The 15,841-nt window shown below is 42.7% G+C and overlaps 1 protein-coding gene across 4 annotated transcripts; it reads right to left on the reverse strand.

Moving 5' to 3' along the window:
• Positions 1-5,887: 5,887 nt before the first annotated feature.
• On the reverse strand, positions 5,888-14,848 carry PDCL (phosducin like). Of its 4 annotated transcripts, none has more exons than XM_077836032.1 (5): positions 14,765-14,848; positions 13,605-13,668; positions 8,894-9,065; positions 8,152-8,333; positions 5,888-6,663 (listed from the first exon to the last, which is right to left on the reverse strand). In XM_077836032.1, exons 1-5 carry the CDS (start codon positions 14,824-14,826, stop codon positions 6,112-6,114), a joined length of 1,032 nt encoding a protein of 343 aa, XP_077692158.1. In that variant the 5' UTR covers positions 14,827-14,848; the 3' UTR covers positions 5,888-6,111. The 4 variants fall into 4 exon arrangements, with proteins under 4 accessions (XP_077692158.1, XP_077692161.1, XP_077692162.1 ...); XM_077836035.1 differs by lacking the exon at positions 14,765-14,848 and adding an exon at positions 14,702-14,753; XM_077836036.1 differs by lacking the exon at positions 14,765-14,848 and adding an exon at positions 13,751-13,849 and having other exon boundaries at positions 8,970-9,065.
• Between the last annotated feature and the right edge of the window lie 993 nt (positions 14,849-15,841).

The raw sequence follows: 15,841 nt of genomic DNA on the forward strand, positions 1-15,841 counted from the left end.
TGTACCTCTTTAGCATCTGCTATCTCAGAGCCGCTCACAAACACTGAATCTCACAACAGTTCGATGAGGTTTCTATAAAGACGCATTACTACGTGCAAGGCAGATAACTGTGCACATAAGTATAGCTGATCAGAACATTTTCAACAAAAGTTTTTAATAAAAAAATGCTGTTTTATCAAAACCAAACATTTTGCGGAAATATGCCAATTTCAGCTGACTGTAAGGTCCCTGAGTGCCAGGGTGAACTCTCTAGAAAGAAAGACCCAAATTGAAAACCTGAGGGTTTAAATCTGAAAACAGACATTTCGTCACAATTCCATTTTCATTCCAGTGTGGAATGAAAAACTTTGAAACCTGAAAAGTTGTGAAATGAAATGGTCATTTGCAAGCCAGCTTTATGCATGAGTGCTTTTTGCACATGCAATGCTGATTCTGTTCTTGTGTATGTTTGCATACACTGATTTTGCATCTGCAGTTTCTGGCCATGTCTACCTAAGAAAGAGATGTGCTGTAACAGGTTAGTTAACACATGAACACAGGGTAAAATATTAAGGTAGACAAAGCAACGTTTGGTTCTAACATGCGTTAGCTGGTCAAGGTGACCCCTCCTACTAACACGTTAAAACACAAATTGCCCAAATACTAATATTTTAACAAGTTAGTTAACATGTTCATTTCCTAGGTGGCCAATCTGGAAAATCCAGTTCAATACAGCACAAATTCTGCTACTACAGAATCTCTCTTAAAACTTCTCTAATGGGGTCAGTAGTAGGCCAGACCCTTCATTCCTCTGTTTGCACGGGGCTGGCTTTCAGACAGCAGAGACACTGTGGCATAACATTCATCCTCTCTCACCCCATCGCCACCCTACTATGTATTACCTTCTTCATATTACGATACATTGGACCATAAACTCTTCAAGGCTGGGACCTTGTCTTGCTATTGGCACCATAAAGCACCTAGCACACACTTGAGGACTATAAATTAATAACTGAGAGGTCATCCGGGGCAGCAGGAGATTGTTTTGATCCTATTACAATTTCACTGCGATACGGAAAAGAGCACTTTCTGAATGTGCAAAATTTCAAAGATATTCAAATAGTGCCAATCCCCTCTCCGAAGCCGGGTTTTATTATGATGCTAATGTGCATGCTGTCTGCATTGCAGACTTCATAGTATATCAACCTGAACATAAATTATAATCACTTCGATTTTTTTCCTTAAAAATGCTGTTACTAATGCTCAATGGCTTCATGTCACATAATGTTCATGTTCTCTGCTTGCATTTCTGAGATAGAGAAAATCTTAGCTTGGAGCTCTTAAATGCCTCTTTTGTGCTTATAAATTTTCCTTAAGTTAGCTGCAATTCAAGCATGTTCATATTTTAATTGCATTTCTTTTTCTGTTTATAACTCTCTTTTAAACATAACTAAATTAGAAATATTAAATCCCCTTATGTCCACAAGCGTATTACTACTATAACAGAAATATAGAAAGGCACTGCTGAGGGCTGAGTGTCGCCGCACAGACACATGGTACAAATCAAGCCACCTTAAAATATACTACACTAGGTCAAGTGTTTATAATTCAAATTACAGGGTATCATTACAAATTAATCCACTTTTTCCACAAAACGGTAACCAAAGATCAAAAACAAGTCAGGGAGTGAATGAATGAGGAAATGGCAGAGTGTTGTAATAAAAAGATTCATTACATAAGGGGTATATTTAACTCAATAATTAGAACATTTAGTATATAAAGAAAGTACACACTCCTATATAACCCATTTGGGTTGGCTATATTACTTGTGATTACTGCAGTCATGCTGAAATCATGCCAATAAAACCTTTGCATCACTCTGCATCTTGTATTTTTTTAATGAATTGGTTTACACGACATTTTACAGACTGTTTTAGAAATATTTTAGAGACTTTTAAATGCATTGGTACTATTCTTTGTATCCCTATGCTAGTCAATGCAGGCTGCCTTACTTCCATGAATCCAGCCACAAAGGCTGTAGGAGCGAGAGAGAGAGAGGGAATAGCTTTCTGTAAATCATAATGCTGCGATCTAATTTATAAAGCGCGCTCAGCACAGCACAGACAAAACACGAAAAGGTCATCAGCAAAAATTAAACCATCATAACACACAGTTGAAAAGAAACTCAAGAGTCAAAAGCTGCTGCAGGAGGAAACCAGTTCCCATAACATAAAGCAGCAGCATTCAGTAACAATAATGATCACTAATGAACAAATGGTGCCAGCCAGTTCTGGAGGTTTCTCTCCTGTAGCATGAAGTGGGACCCGATCTGTGTTTTTTAGGGACGATGGGAACGTTCAGGCCCATGTTGCTGGGCAACCGAGGCAGCCACAGGGATGTTTTTTAAAAGGCTTTTGTCATTTTTAACAAAAGATGGAAAAAATGATTGTGAAGCCTGCGTGGAGGGTTTTTTGTCACACACCCCCCGCCATATATATATTTTTTTGCTGCTTGAGTGCATTCTAATGATGCTGAGTACAAAGATGTGCTCCCAACAGCTGCTACAAGAGTAAAACCAAAATGACTGACATAAGAAGGCAGCTTCTGTTTTATCTGAACTTTCAGTGTAGAAACCAGGCAACACACTTCAAATTGGTGGGAAGGTACCCACAATGCCTCATCAAGGATCTACAGCTTGTCCTGAAGGACGACCCATCACTCTCACAGATCTTGGGAGACAGGCCAGTCCTTGCTTACAGACAGCCCCCCAACCTGAAGCAAATACTCACCAGCTACCACACACCACACAACAGAACCACTAACCCAGGAACCTATCCTTGCAACAAAGCCCGTTGCCAACTGTGCCCACATATCTATTCGGGGGACACCATCACAGGGCCGAATCACATCAGCCACACTATCAGAGGCTCGTTCACCTGCACATCCACCAATGTGATATATGCCATCATGTGCCAGCAATGCCCCTCTGCCATGTACATTGGCCAAACTGGACAGTCTCTACGTAAAAGAATAAATGGATCACAAATCAGACGTCAAGAATTATAACATTCAAAAACCAGTCAGGATAACACTTCAATCTCTTTGGTCACTCAATTACAGACCTAAAAGTGGCAATTCTTCAACAAAAAAACTTCAAAAACAGACTCCAACGAGAGACTGCTGAATTGGAATTAATTTGCAAACTGGATACAATTAACATAGGCTTGAATAAAGACTGGGAGTGGATGGGTCATTACACAAAGTGAAACTATTTCCCTATGTTTATTCCCCCCGCCCCCACCCCCACTGTTCCTCAGACGTTCTTGTCAACTGCTGGAAATGGCCCACCTTGGTTATCACTACAAAAGGTCCCCCTCTCCCGCTGGAAATAGCTCACCTTACCTAATCACTCTCGTTACAGTGTGTATGATAACACCCATTGTTTCATGTTCTCTGTGTGTATAAAATCTCCCCACTGTATTTTCCACTGCATAATGAAGTGAGCTGTAGCTCACGAAAGCTTTTGCTCAAATAAACTGGTTAGTCTCTAAGGTGCCACAAGTCCTCCTTTTCTTTTCGAGGATACAGACTAACGCGGCTGCTCCTCTGAAACCTCACATTAATATTTGTATGAAGTGAGTTGGTTTAGTTTATTTATTGGCTTAAAGAAGATTTTCCACAACATAGCTGTTCAGTCATATGTAAGGCCAAATTCAGCCCTAACTTCTGCCATGGGTGGCCCCTGTGTCTCTAGGTTACATCGAATCACAATGGGTGTAAATGCAGCACAGAATGTGGTTGGTTGTGAAGTTCTGTTGTAAGTTTTGTGGGGCAGAGACCGAGTCTTCCCTTCATACACTGTGCTCAATAAATAATGCACATCAAAGAGTCCTCATTTCCTGTAGTCTCCTTGTACAGTCAAGTTGCTGTGGTCTCTATACCCTAAGCTCTTGTAACAGAACGCTCTGACATAGCCATGGCAGTAAAAGGAAGCAATTTTAATTTAAGTGACTTCTACTGAGAAGAAATAGTGGATCAGTTCTGGTTGCTCACAAAGAACTAAGGTCATAAAGACAACCGAGTTCGGCTGAGTCCCAGTGTTAAAGAAGCCAACAGGGGATGGTGTGAAATTTTAGCCCAGGCCCCACTAGCCCCCACATGGGCAGCATGAATCAGGGCTTTGCAGAAAGTGGGGAAGCCACAGAAATGGCTTCTCTATTTCTCCCAAGTCTGAGACATCATCTACTGGGACACTAAGAGATCCAGATGCAGAAGATTCCTTTCCAGTCTCTTTTGTGTGTATGTTTACAGCGTTGTTGTGTCCATATTGGTCCCAGGATATCAGAGAGACATGGTGTGTGAGGTATCTTTTGTTGGACCAGCTTCCGTTGGTGAAACAGACAAGCTTTCCAGCTTACACAGAACTCTTCTTCAGGTCTGGGAAAGGTACTGAGAACTCCATGTAAGCTGGAAAGGTTGTCTCTTTAACCAACAGAAGCTGGTCCAATAAAAGATATTACCTCCCTCACTTTGTCTCTCTATTTATGTGTATGTCCTTTAAATTCAGGAATAGTTCTCAACCATAATATTCCAAAGCACCTAGCTGAAAGGTGTAATATGAATAAACTGGGACGGGAACAGAATTTAGTACTGATTTAACATACATTTCTGAGGGAATTATACAGATGGTGAGTGAAATCCTGGCGTCATCAAAGTTAATGGCAAAACTCCCTTCACCCTGTATTTTGTCACTGGGATGTCATACAACACTCCCACTTTTCGCTACTTGTGATGGGTTGCTTTTGACGCTGGCCTCCCTCTGCTCAAGTAACCATTAGCAAACCCATGGATCAATATTTTAAAAGGCTATAGGGAGCATCATTTAGAGAGTTCTGAACGAAGAAAGATTCTCACATTTAGATCCAATATAGGGTTAAATAATGAAGACCACTGTCCCACTAAAGAATAACTTTTAGGACGGAGTGGTGAATTGCGCTAGTTATCAAGTGAGAGGGGGAAATACTCTACACTGTCAAAACTACAAGACTTTTGAAGAGTGGAACATGTAAGAGACAGGGAATGGGATATGGGGCCTTTCACTTTTGGTTCACTGGTGTGAATCCAGCTTCAGGTTAGTAATGATTAAAGCTGTTCTTGTAATGGACCGTCTTAGAAGCTCATGGTCTCAATCCTATTCCTTTTGTGTAGGTGTCCACTTAAAAAAATAATAATAAATAATAATAATAATAAAAAAATAAATAAATCACCTTCTCCATTGGTAGCCCTGCCGACTCTAAGCAAACAAGCAAAAGCCTGATTGAATGAACAAACAGGGATTAGATTCCCCCATGTCAGGGTTCACATAACGCTTCCTGTGCCACATCTCTTCCCTAAACAGAGGACGTCAGTTCCCAGGCCACCAAGCCAGGACTTTCTACCAGCACCAATTAACCGTCTATATCAGCGGTTCCCAAACTTGTTCCACCGCTTGTGTAGTGAAAGCCCCGGGCGGGCCGAGCTGGTTTGTTTACCTGCCACGTCCACAGGTTCGGCCGATCGCAGCTCCCAGTGGCCGCGGTTTGCTGCTCCAGGCCAATGGGAGCTGCTGGAAGTGGCAAGTGGCACAGGCCGAGGGATGTACTGGCCGACGCTTCCAGTAGCTCCCATTGGTCTGGAGCAGTGAACCTGCAGACACGACAGGTAAACAAACCGGCCCGGCCCGCCAGGGGCTTTCCCTGCACAAGCAGTGGAACAAGTTTGGGAACCTTCTGGTCTATATAATTCAAAGGATGAGATTATATGTAGAACAGGACTGACTATGTAAGAGGAGCTGCTGAATAACCACTGGCAATCAATTTAAGATTTCCTTCACATTTATACACTTCAAAAACACTTTACTAGGTGCAAGACACTTTTAGTTTCCATTTTATTGAAGCAATTTAACCAAACGTTAAGAATTCTTTACATTACATACAATAAAGGCTCTTAAAGTACTAATGGGCTAAAAGCCAAAGTGCATGGGAAGGAGAGAAAAAATATACAAAAAATACGGAAAAGAACAAATGAACAATCTACAGCAACAAGAGACCCCACAGGGCAACCCCAGCTTACTGAACCCTTTGTTCACTTTTTTCAGTCTATCTCCAAATCACTGTCTTCACTATAACATGCAGATGGGTTACAAATGGAAGTCAGGAGCAGCAGATCCTTCTCTGGGAGCAGACCACACTCCTGTAAAAAAGCCTCCAGGTCCACGGCAAAAAAATCTTCTCCAAGCTGGTCGGTGATTCGGACGAAGTTGCCAATGAGTTCCCCTCCCTTATAGATGAGCAAAGCAGGTAGAGCATTATTCGTAAAGCGAGTGCTGGCACCAATCAGGGAACTCTTTACTCGACAAAATTTGACTGTAGGGTATTCAGCAGCAAGACAGATCATGCAGCCATTCACAGATTCAGAGCCAGGGATGTCATCTTCATAGATGTGGATCATGATCAGCGTGTTCTTGTGTTCTTTATCAACAGTGTCCAAAAACCCTTCCCCACTGCTGATCTCAAAAACCTGCTTAAACTGCTGCCCGCTATGCAGCTGCTGCCTCATCTCCTCCATTCGCTGCTTCCTGTACTGCTGTAAAAAGGCTTCATCATCTTCGCCATCATGAATCATGTTATATTCTTGTAAAGTCATCTATAAGGTGCACAAAGAAACGTCATAAATGCACCAGAGAGAGAAATCTAGAACTCCATACATGTTACATGCAGTTAGTATTTAAATCAAGGATGGACAGAGTTTGACCTGCATCATTCTTCATCGTTAATACCCAGGTACAGACCATGGAGGCTAGAGTTCCCACCATAAGATACTCCATTTTGGTCCATCCGGAAAGCACATCTGATAAAGACAGAGTTTCCTACATGGGGACTTCTAGCCTCCATAGGCTGGATTAAAAGTGAGTGACTATAATGTGCTCCTATTTTATTCAAATTAGCTATGGCCACATGCTCCAAGTAAGCTGCCAATACTGCTCTTAGATGGGCAGCTTGGACATTATTTCCAATTTGAGTGAATATTGTCAGATTCCTAGTTTGTTTTTTCATCTTTTTTCCCTCAGTAAATAGAGTAAATCTATATTAGAAACTGAACATTTATTTCCATACCAGATTTATTTCTTTGGCAAAAATAAATGTTCCCATGTTTTCTCTGGCATTGGAATTAACTTGGGTTTTGTGGTTATCATCTTTCAACATCTTGCTTCATTAAGAATTAGTCATCATGCTCTAGGTGTAGGGTTTGTTAGTTTAGTGCTGTTGCAGTCAGCAGGGGAACACAAAAGATCAGTGAAAAACAGTGATTATTTCAGGCAGAGAGAAAATCTCTTTGGAAATGTGAAGTTCATGTAAATTAAAAACAAACAGATACCTAAAATTCAAGCAATTTCCCCCCATTATCACTTTATGATCTTAAATTGTTGGGCATGAGTGACCAAATGTAACTAATAACTCATGAACATAATACTGGTTTATTGTCAAATAGCACCACATATCAACTTTAGCAACCTGTTCAATCAGATTCATAGGAACTGGTAATACAAGTCAATTGACCAAAACATCCCACTTACCTTTTAAATAATTTACCACCTCTGCCATTTTCTGCCTTTGATGTCTAATGCTTTCCTGTCAGTTTGAAGACTAAACTGATCTCTTAACATTCATTTACCGTACATTATAATCAATCAGGCCTCCTGGAAAGCAGACAGTCTTACACAACTCTCATTAACTTACAAGATGAAGATATTTTTCAGGCACAGTTGCTGCATTGTCCGTCCCCCCCCTTTTTTAAACTGTTTCACAAACTTGGAAATAAATTTGATGAATGCATGCAAGGCAAATACACTGTGTCTGATACAGACTCCGTCAGTGGTCTTGGGCCAGTCACTTATTACTTAACACTTAAGTGTATAACATTTTCAAAGTACTGCACAAACATTAAATCATCTTGACACTACTTCTGGGAGGTAGGTAATCATTGTGCTCGGTCTCAATTTTTCCACCTGTTAAAAGCAATGATAAATAACTACCATGCAATTACCATTCATGATTTTTTGCAAAGCAGCTGAAAAACAGAAACTGCTAAAATTTATTAACACAGAAGTCTCTTACTGTGCTCCTAGGTTACCTTTCCATTGATTTTTTCCTGAAGTTCTTTCTGCTTCTGTTTATCCTCCTCTTCATCCAAGTGAGATCTGCAAGTCATGGATAACTTTTTTATAAGTCGTTCCATCTCTCTGCACTGCTCCTCTCGCTGCTCCGTCTCCAGTTGCTTGAATCTTCGCCAATCATTTATGACACCCTTTGGACCTGAAGGTAAAACATGCAGGTATTTTGCTTAGACAGAAACAATCTTTGTCTACTGCACTTTCCATTCAGGATCTCAGAGTCCTTTACAAATAGCAGTTAAAGGACAGACCATGTTTTAGGCTTATTGTATACTGCTCAATACGCTATAATAAAGCATAGGAATGGTAGCAAGTAACTCCCCATTTCTGCAGTTGACTCTTATGTCCTTGAACAAGTCACTCAACTTCGCTGTGTCTGTTTTCTTATCTGTATAATAGGCATAAAGCTTACCTACCTATATTACTTTCCTATTAATTTCAAAAGGATGTTGTGAAGATTAATATCTGTACTGAGCTTTGACACATTACCACCATCCAGGTTTAGAGATATCCTCCAGCAGTTAGTATGGAAATGTGTCCTCATCAATTTCACCTTGCTATTATCCTGTTGCTGGGCCCTAATGAAAAGTGCTACTCTTGAATGTCCTATTTATGTATGTCCCAATTGTGTGGGTACGGATTCCTCTCTCCCAGTCCTGGACAGGCATGCACAGGAGGATAAAATATTTTATGTCACAGTACCTGTGTTAACTGCAGTGCCCTCGCTCCTCAGCTCCACCTCCCCACCAATCGTGTCGGGACCGGCGCTCTCTCTGACCTTATCTTCCTTCTCACTGTCCTCATCTTCACTGCTGCTGTAGTAGTACTGGAGCCTCTCACCAAGCAGTTTATCATCTAAAGTAGTCATGGTATTCTAAAGAGAGAGAGGGGTAGGTCAGCATCAATTCTAAAGAGAGAGAGGGGTAGGTCAGCATCAATGCCTCTCTGCTTTATACAACCGCACCCACAAACACTATCAAGTATCACCTCAAATGTATAGCATTAGCCCCATACTCCTCCAGAGAAAAGCATGAAGGTTGGCTATTCAAATGAGAACAGTTTATAAACCACTACCAACAAGACTATGCTGCAACTAGCCAACGTCTTTGTGAATGAATTGATAATAAACACATCTGAAATGATGAGTAAACCAAAAACAAACAACAAAAAGCCCTTTATTACAGTTTTTTCTTCAATAGATAAAGTATGAGGCATTCAAAATATTTATTCAGAGACGATAGTTCTGTTCATTAACAATGGTTCAAGATCACTACATACCCAACCGTAAAACCTGCGCCAATTACATTTCCTTCTGGATTTTTTACATTTATTAAGTTTCAACTTCTAGTATTGTGCGCACAATTACTAATGTTTTAGCAATGGCGAATGATGATCGGAACATGATCAATGAGACTAACAGTTGTATGCACTCTTGATAAAGTATCAAAGCCACTAACGCAATTAAAAGCTTGCAGTGAAAATACAGAAAAAACAGGAATGTTACAATACAGTTTTTAAAAATATTAAAAGTTAAATTCTAACCCTTATTCCTTACCCCCACCCTCCCTTACAAAGAAAAGGAGACAGTGCACAGTATCAACTTGTATCTCAAGAAATATCCTTCAGGGTTTCTTTTAGAAGCTTATCTCTAGGAGATTATTACTAAACATGAAAAATTCTATGTAGGCTCAAAGTTGGCACCTGGTCTCTTTCCAGAATCAAACAGAATCTCAGCAAACCTCCAGCAAATCTCTTTTCTCAAATTTATGTAATGCAAGCGTGGAAAAAGAAAGATATATATTTTAACCAATGGTGCTTTGTGTACTAACAACTGTCAGTTTCACAGGTCATTTCACAATAAGGATAAGCTCTGTAGCAAGAGGGGAACTCTGCTTTTGGCATTAGTCTGTGTAGTTGCAAGTCTGCAATTTTTACAAAATATAATTATATTTATAATTTATATAGTACCAGTGTGCAAATAAATCATTATATTTGGCAAATAAGTTGTTTTTGTTAATCTGCCTATGCAGGACTCGCAAGCAGTTAACATTTCACAAAGCTCATTTTCACTTTAATAAAACTCAGTTGTAGCATATTACGCAAATTGATAATGCTGGCACCTCAGATACTAACAGAAGTGCTACAACAAGGCTTGAAAGAATTAGATTTTTACTGGTAAATATTGAATCACCACACAGACACAAACCAGCAAAAAATATTTACATCGATAATAATCGAAACATACAGATAGGCAAAATAAGAAAAATACTGCTTGAAAACTTATTAGTTTGATTTAAGGATATTTATTTTGTATATGAGGTTGATAATTTGTGTTTTAATGGTTATAAAGCTTTAACTTCTATCATTAAACCATTATTGTCTGACCCTCTGGTAGTTTCCCACAACTATGAACATTTAAATAGATAAATATATTTTAAAAATGCTTAAAAATAATCAATATTATCAGTCAAAACTAAAAAAGTTAAAAATTGAATTTGCCAAGCCAATATGTACTAATCACAATTGCCCTTACATCCATCAATTGACCTGAGTTACACCATTTCTCCATCTAAATACCTTTCTGTTGGCTAGAGATTAGCCGATGACAGCAGGAGGAGGATATTCCCTGAAAAAGCTACCTGGGGTATTAGTAATTTACATACACCCTCTAAAACCAAATGGGTGTAAGAGCAAACAGCGTCAAACATAAGAGACCATAAACTGAATTACTGCCTCGGGCTGTAAAGAGAGTTCAGTGCTCCACTAACAGCTTCCACAACAATTCTCCAGGGCTGATGGAATAAAAGCAAACCCTTCACTGGTGTGAACTGCGATTGGAAGCGCCTGCTATAAAACTGAGTAACCTATTTCCAATTTTTTTTTTGGGGGGTGGGGTGGGGTTATGAGTGTGTGTGACTGACTCGATATCATATGTTGATGAGGTGGACCTAATTGTCTTTATTTCTATGACAAGGGCACAATCTATAGTGTAAGGAGAAAGTAGTGTTTTTAGGTTTTCTATCAACCACTAGCAGTATCTGCAAACTGTTGAAAGTAGGATTATGCAGATTAATGAGTAGATAGCCAGATGATTCAGGCTAAAAGGTGATGATTACTGAGATTATTTTTCAGAGTAGAGAAAAATTACACAGAAGATATGGCCTGTATCTACCCTAGAGAAACAGAGAGGTAACCAGCTAGCATTTTGGATAAGGTACATTGTCAAATTTGACTAATAGCACAACACAGCACACAGTCAAAAGACAGCTGTATTTTTCTAAGTGTTCATCCATATATGAAACAGGGCTCATGGAGAACGGAAACCAAGGAATTAAAGAAGTTAACGCCCTTAAAACCCCCTGCCAGCTTTAAACTGAGCCAGAAAGTTGCTCTGTCATGCTGAATTTAGGTATTCTATTTTATTTCCATGTACTACTGGAAAGTGTTTAGAGATCCTTAGCATTATGTCTGCTCAAGAAATTAAAGTGTTCATTACATTCAGGAGACCTGGGATTGGAGGCGATTCCCTGTTCTGCAAGAGGTAATTAGTTTTGCTTAAGGGCTTGGTTGTGGGAGAATTCTGATTTCTTTTTACCTTCTCGTCTGCTTGCACACCAAGCAAACTATTTTCCAATACAGAGAAAAGGTAGAGCAAAAGAAACCAGGAAAAAAAAAAAAAGTGGGTACCATGTATGCCTGAGGCCTGTATCCTGACACAAAATTCCAATTCTTTCCTGTGTATCAAATGGAACTCAAATTAACAACGATTAATTTACAGGTATTTTCTAGTTATAGTGCACCATCTAACAGACAGATTTATGTACAAAACAGATATTCTGCTTATTTCAAATTGACTCAGAGATAGTTACACACATGATAAAGCAAGTCTGCAACTATATGTCTTCAAACTGATCACTTCAGTTCTTGCAGGCTAAATAGTGTTGGATTGGGTCAGTTCTCAGATGCAAGACCAGTTCTCAGATGCAAGACCACCACGGTACAACCCTAGTTCTGCAAAAAGTCATTTTGGTGATTCTGTAAGTGGTTCATTTCTCTTTGAGTTGATAACAAAAAGCATCTCAAGTCCCTCTCTAGTATGGTGCTTTTGTTGTGTACATAGGGGAAAACTTTAGAAGATCACTCCTGTGCTACCATAAGACAACATTTAATAGTTAACCTACTTATCAATAAATGCTGGCAAGTGTTGATTTCATTGTACAAACACAAATTGAAAAACATATTCCCACCAAAAATAAAAATGTACGGATAGGCAAAGCCAGAAAAATACTGCTTGAAAACTTTTATTAAAGGATATTTACTTGGCATATTTTGACAATTTGTGTTTTAATGGTTATAATGCTTTAACTTTTTGAATCGGTGTCTAATATCATTACATAATAATGTCTGACCCTCCCCATAACTTCCCGCAACTCTGAAAATTGAAAGAAAAAAAAAGATTAACACCCATAAGTTTCCACAACTGTGAAAATTTAAACTGATAAAAATTAAAAAAATGCTTAAAAACAAACATTGACATCATCTACCAAAATAATAAAAAATAAAAATAAAAATCAAATTCTGCCAAACTTAGCTATAATGTTTCACAGAGATCTAATTTGTGCTCAACTTCTATATTTGGTATCTCTATCTCAAACTGGCCTGTTGTTCCTTTTTACTTTCTTTTTGTTTAAAAATTAATTTCAAGACAGAATATTTTAGCACACCTAAAGTTTTTGCCATCAGCAGGAAACCATACAATGGTTTTGACACTTTGCAGATATGAATGTAGATGAAGCCAGTCTCCTGGTCTGTGCTGTTCAAATGCAATGGATTTATTGCAGAATTACTAAACTCAGATTAATGTTATTAAAAATGAATCTCTAATCAAACCAAGTTTATGCCTGCACTGTTTCTGGCTGTTTGCCCCATATATGGCCTACATCTGGGCCTTAGAATGAGGGTGGTCATGTGTACCAGGGAAGAACAAAGGTGGCTCTGAAGACAAACATAGAAAGGAAACAATGTCCTCCTACATTACCATATTTATTAATAGGTTTCAGAGTAGGAGCCGTGTTACTCTGTATCCGTAAAAAGAAAAGGAGGACTTGTGGCACCTTAGAGACTAACAAATTTATTTGAGCATAAGCTTTCGTGAGCTACAGTATCACTTCACGAAAGCTTATGCTCAAATAAATTTCCATATTTATTAATGTTACCTGAGCAAAGGGAACAGGAAACCAGTATACACAGCCTGTACCTATAAGAAAACCTGAACGGAATAAATGCACATGTAGTATTTTTTCCCTCCTTGTTTTGTACAAACATTTTAAAGAAAAAGAAAAGAAAAGAAAGAAAGAAAGAAAGAAAGAAAACGGGCTGGGCCCATAAACTAAAAACAAATCAGGAGACTCACAGTTCCTGGCTCGTTTGCAGGGCTGACCTCTGGGCCACCTCTCCACCAGTGCTGGTCTCGCTGACTATAAATGCAGATGTAGGAACATGTCACAACGGGACCGAGAAGAGCTCTCTGTGTAACCGATATTTCTCACCATGTTTTACCTTCAGCCTCCAACCCCATCAGCTCTGGAAAGTGCCAGGCCTGGCTACGGAGCTGTAGGCGCAGCAGCTCCAGAAGGGATCCTGGGCCACCCCCCCCCCCCACCAGCACCCCCCTCCCTCGCAGACCACCGCTCCGACCCCTCCCCAGACCCACCCGCACCCCCTCCCTCGCAGACCACCCCTCCGACCCCTCCCCCCGACCCACCAGCACCCCCCTCCCTCGCAGACCACCCCTCCGACCCCTCCCCCGACCCCCCAGCACTCCCCTCCCTCCCAGACCCCCCAGCACCCCTCCCTTCCAGACCACCCTCCTCTCCCTCCCCACCCGCACCCCCTCCCATGCAGACCACCCCTCCCCCCCACCCACCAGCACCCCCTCCCCCCCAGAGCCCCCCTCCGCCCGACCCACCAGCACCCCCTTCCCTCCCAGACCACCCCTCCGACCCCTCCCCGGACCCACCAGCACCCCCCTCCCAGACCACCCCTCCGACCCCTCCCACGCAGACCACCCCTCCGACCCCTCCCCCCGACCCACCAGCACCCCCCTCCCTCGCAGACCACCCCTCCGACCCCTCCCCCGACCCCCCAGCACTCCCCTCCCTCCCAGACCCCCCAGCACCCCTCCCTTCCAGACCACCCTCCTCTCCCTCCCCACCCGCACCCCCTCCCATGCAGACCACCCCCTCCCCCCGACCCACCAGCACCCCCTTCCCTCCCAGACCACCCCTCCCCCGACCCATCAGCACGCCCCTCCCAGACCACCCCTCCGACCCCTCCCCCCGACCCACCAGCACCCCCCTCCCTCGCAGACCACCCCTCCCCGCGACCCACCAGCACCCCCTCCCTCCCAGAGCACCCCTCCGACCCCCCCGCTCCTCCCCGACCCCTCCCAGACCACCAGGCAGATCCCCTGCCCCCGCTATCCAGAACCCAGCCCCGCCTCTCTGTCACCTCCCGGCCGGCCCCCGCCTCGCCCCCCGCGCGCGGCCTCCTGGCGCCGCCGCCCGCACCCACCGCTCCGGCGCCCCCCGAGGACCAGCAGCGCAAAGGAGGCCGGGAAAGCAGGGCGGCCCCATTCAGCGAGGGGTGGGGAAGGGGAGAGAGAGACGGTCCCTTGCTGGCAATGGTACAACCCGGCGGCCATGCACGTTGAGCGGACGGGAGCGCAACCACCTCCCAAAAGGGGGGGGGGGGTGTTTTCGCCTCGCTAATCGGGATAGGCAGCCTGCGCTCAGCGGCACGCGGAGCTCCAGCAGCTGCTCTGCTCTGACCCACCGGCCCCCCTTCCGCCGGGAATAGAACCCAGGCGTCCTGACCCCCCCTCCCCCCGGGACTAGAGAGAGTTGGGATCGCCCGGGGGCCGGGTTTAAACTCGTCCCGCAGCCAGAGCCCCTCCTGCTGCTGCAGCCGCGGGGCCCGCGGGGCGCTGTGAACGGGCCCCGGGAAAAGGCCCCGCGTGGGGACAGCGCTCTCCCCGGGGACCCGGCCGGAGGAGATTTAAACCTCAAGCCGCCCTCTAAGAAACGGAAAAGGGAGGTGGCGCGTTTTTGCTGTTTTTAACGTCGGGATGAAGAACAAGCTTCAGCTTTGTTGGAAGGGGCGTTGGGGGCCCGGACTGCTCGGGACCCGAACGCTTGGGTAGGGGCACTCTTGGAGTTGGCGTCTTGAAGGGCTGTCATGCTGTTTCACAGCTGATACGCCTGGGTGAGACACAGCAGCCTTGTCCTACAAACAGGCTTATTCAAAGCGATACAAGCTACAAAAGCGAGAGTTTGGCAGTGCTGCCGTTTTCATAATGTAATAGAAATACTGACGTTATAAAGAATTAGTAATAGTGTGTAATAAGCATGTCATAAAAACAAATTTTGTATTTCCAAAATCACTGCTTTTATAATTTATACTCAGGTAAAGGAGAAAATCCCTGGAAATATTCATTTTGATGAGGGGGCTCGCGAGACTTGATATTTTAGTGAAAGGGGTTCACAGGTTGTTAAAGGTTTGGGAACCACTGTGCTGGAGGAATGGAGTGAGGTGGGGCGGCGAAAAGGGGACACGAGATAGGGTTTGGTCTCACAAGTTACAAACACACAC

The sequence above is a fragment of the Eretmochelys imbricata genome, chromosome 16 (genome assembly GCF_965152235.1).
Source record: "Eretmochelys imbricata isolate rEreImb1 chromosome 16, rEreImb1.hap1, whole genome shotgun sequence".
NCBI lineage: Eukaryota > Metazoa > Chordata > Testudines > Cheloniidae > Eretmochelys > Eretmochelys imbricata.

What these genes read in the sequence shown, in the direction of transcription:
- PDCL (XM_077836032.1), bottom strand. Translation starts at nt 14,826, where the DNA reads ATGGGGCCGCCCTGCTTTCCCGGCCTCCTTTGCGCTGCTGGTCCTCGG. An exon ending in CCTCGGGGGGCGCCGGAGCG is followed by an intron (nt 13,669 to 14,764) that starts GTGGGTGCGGGC and finishes CTGCATTTATAG; the next exon opens with TCAGCGAGACCAGCACTGGT. An exon ending in AGGAAAAAATCAATGGAAAG is followed by an intron (nt 6,664 to 8,151) that starts GTAACCTAGGAG and finishes TGCACCTTATAG; the next exon opens with ATGACTTTACAAGAATATAA.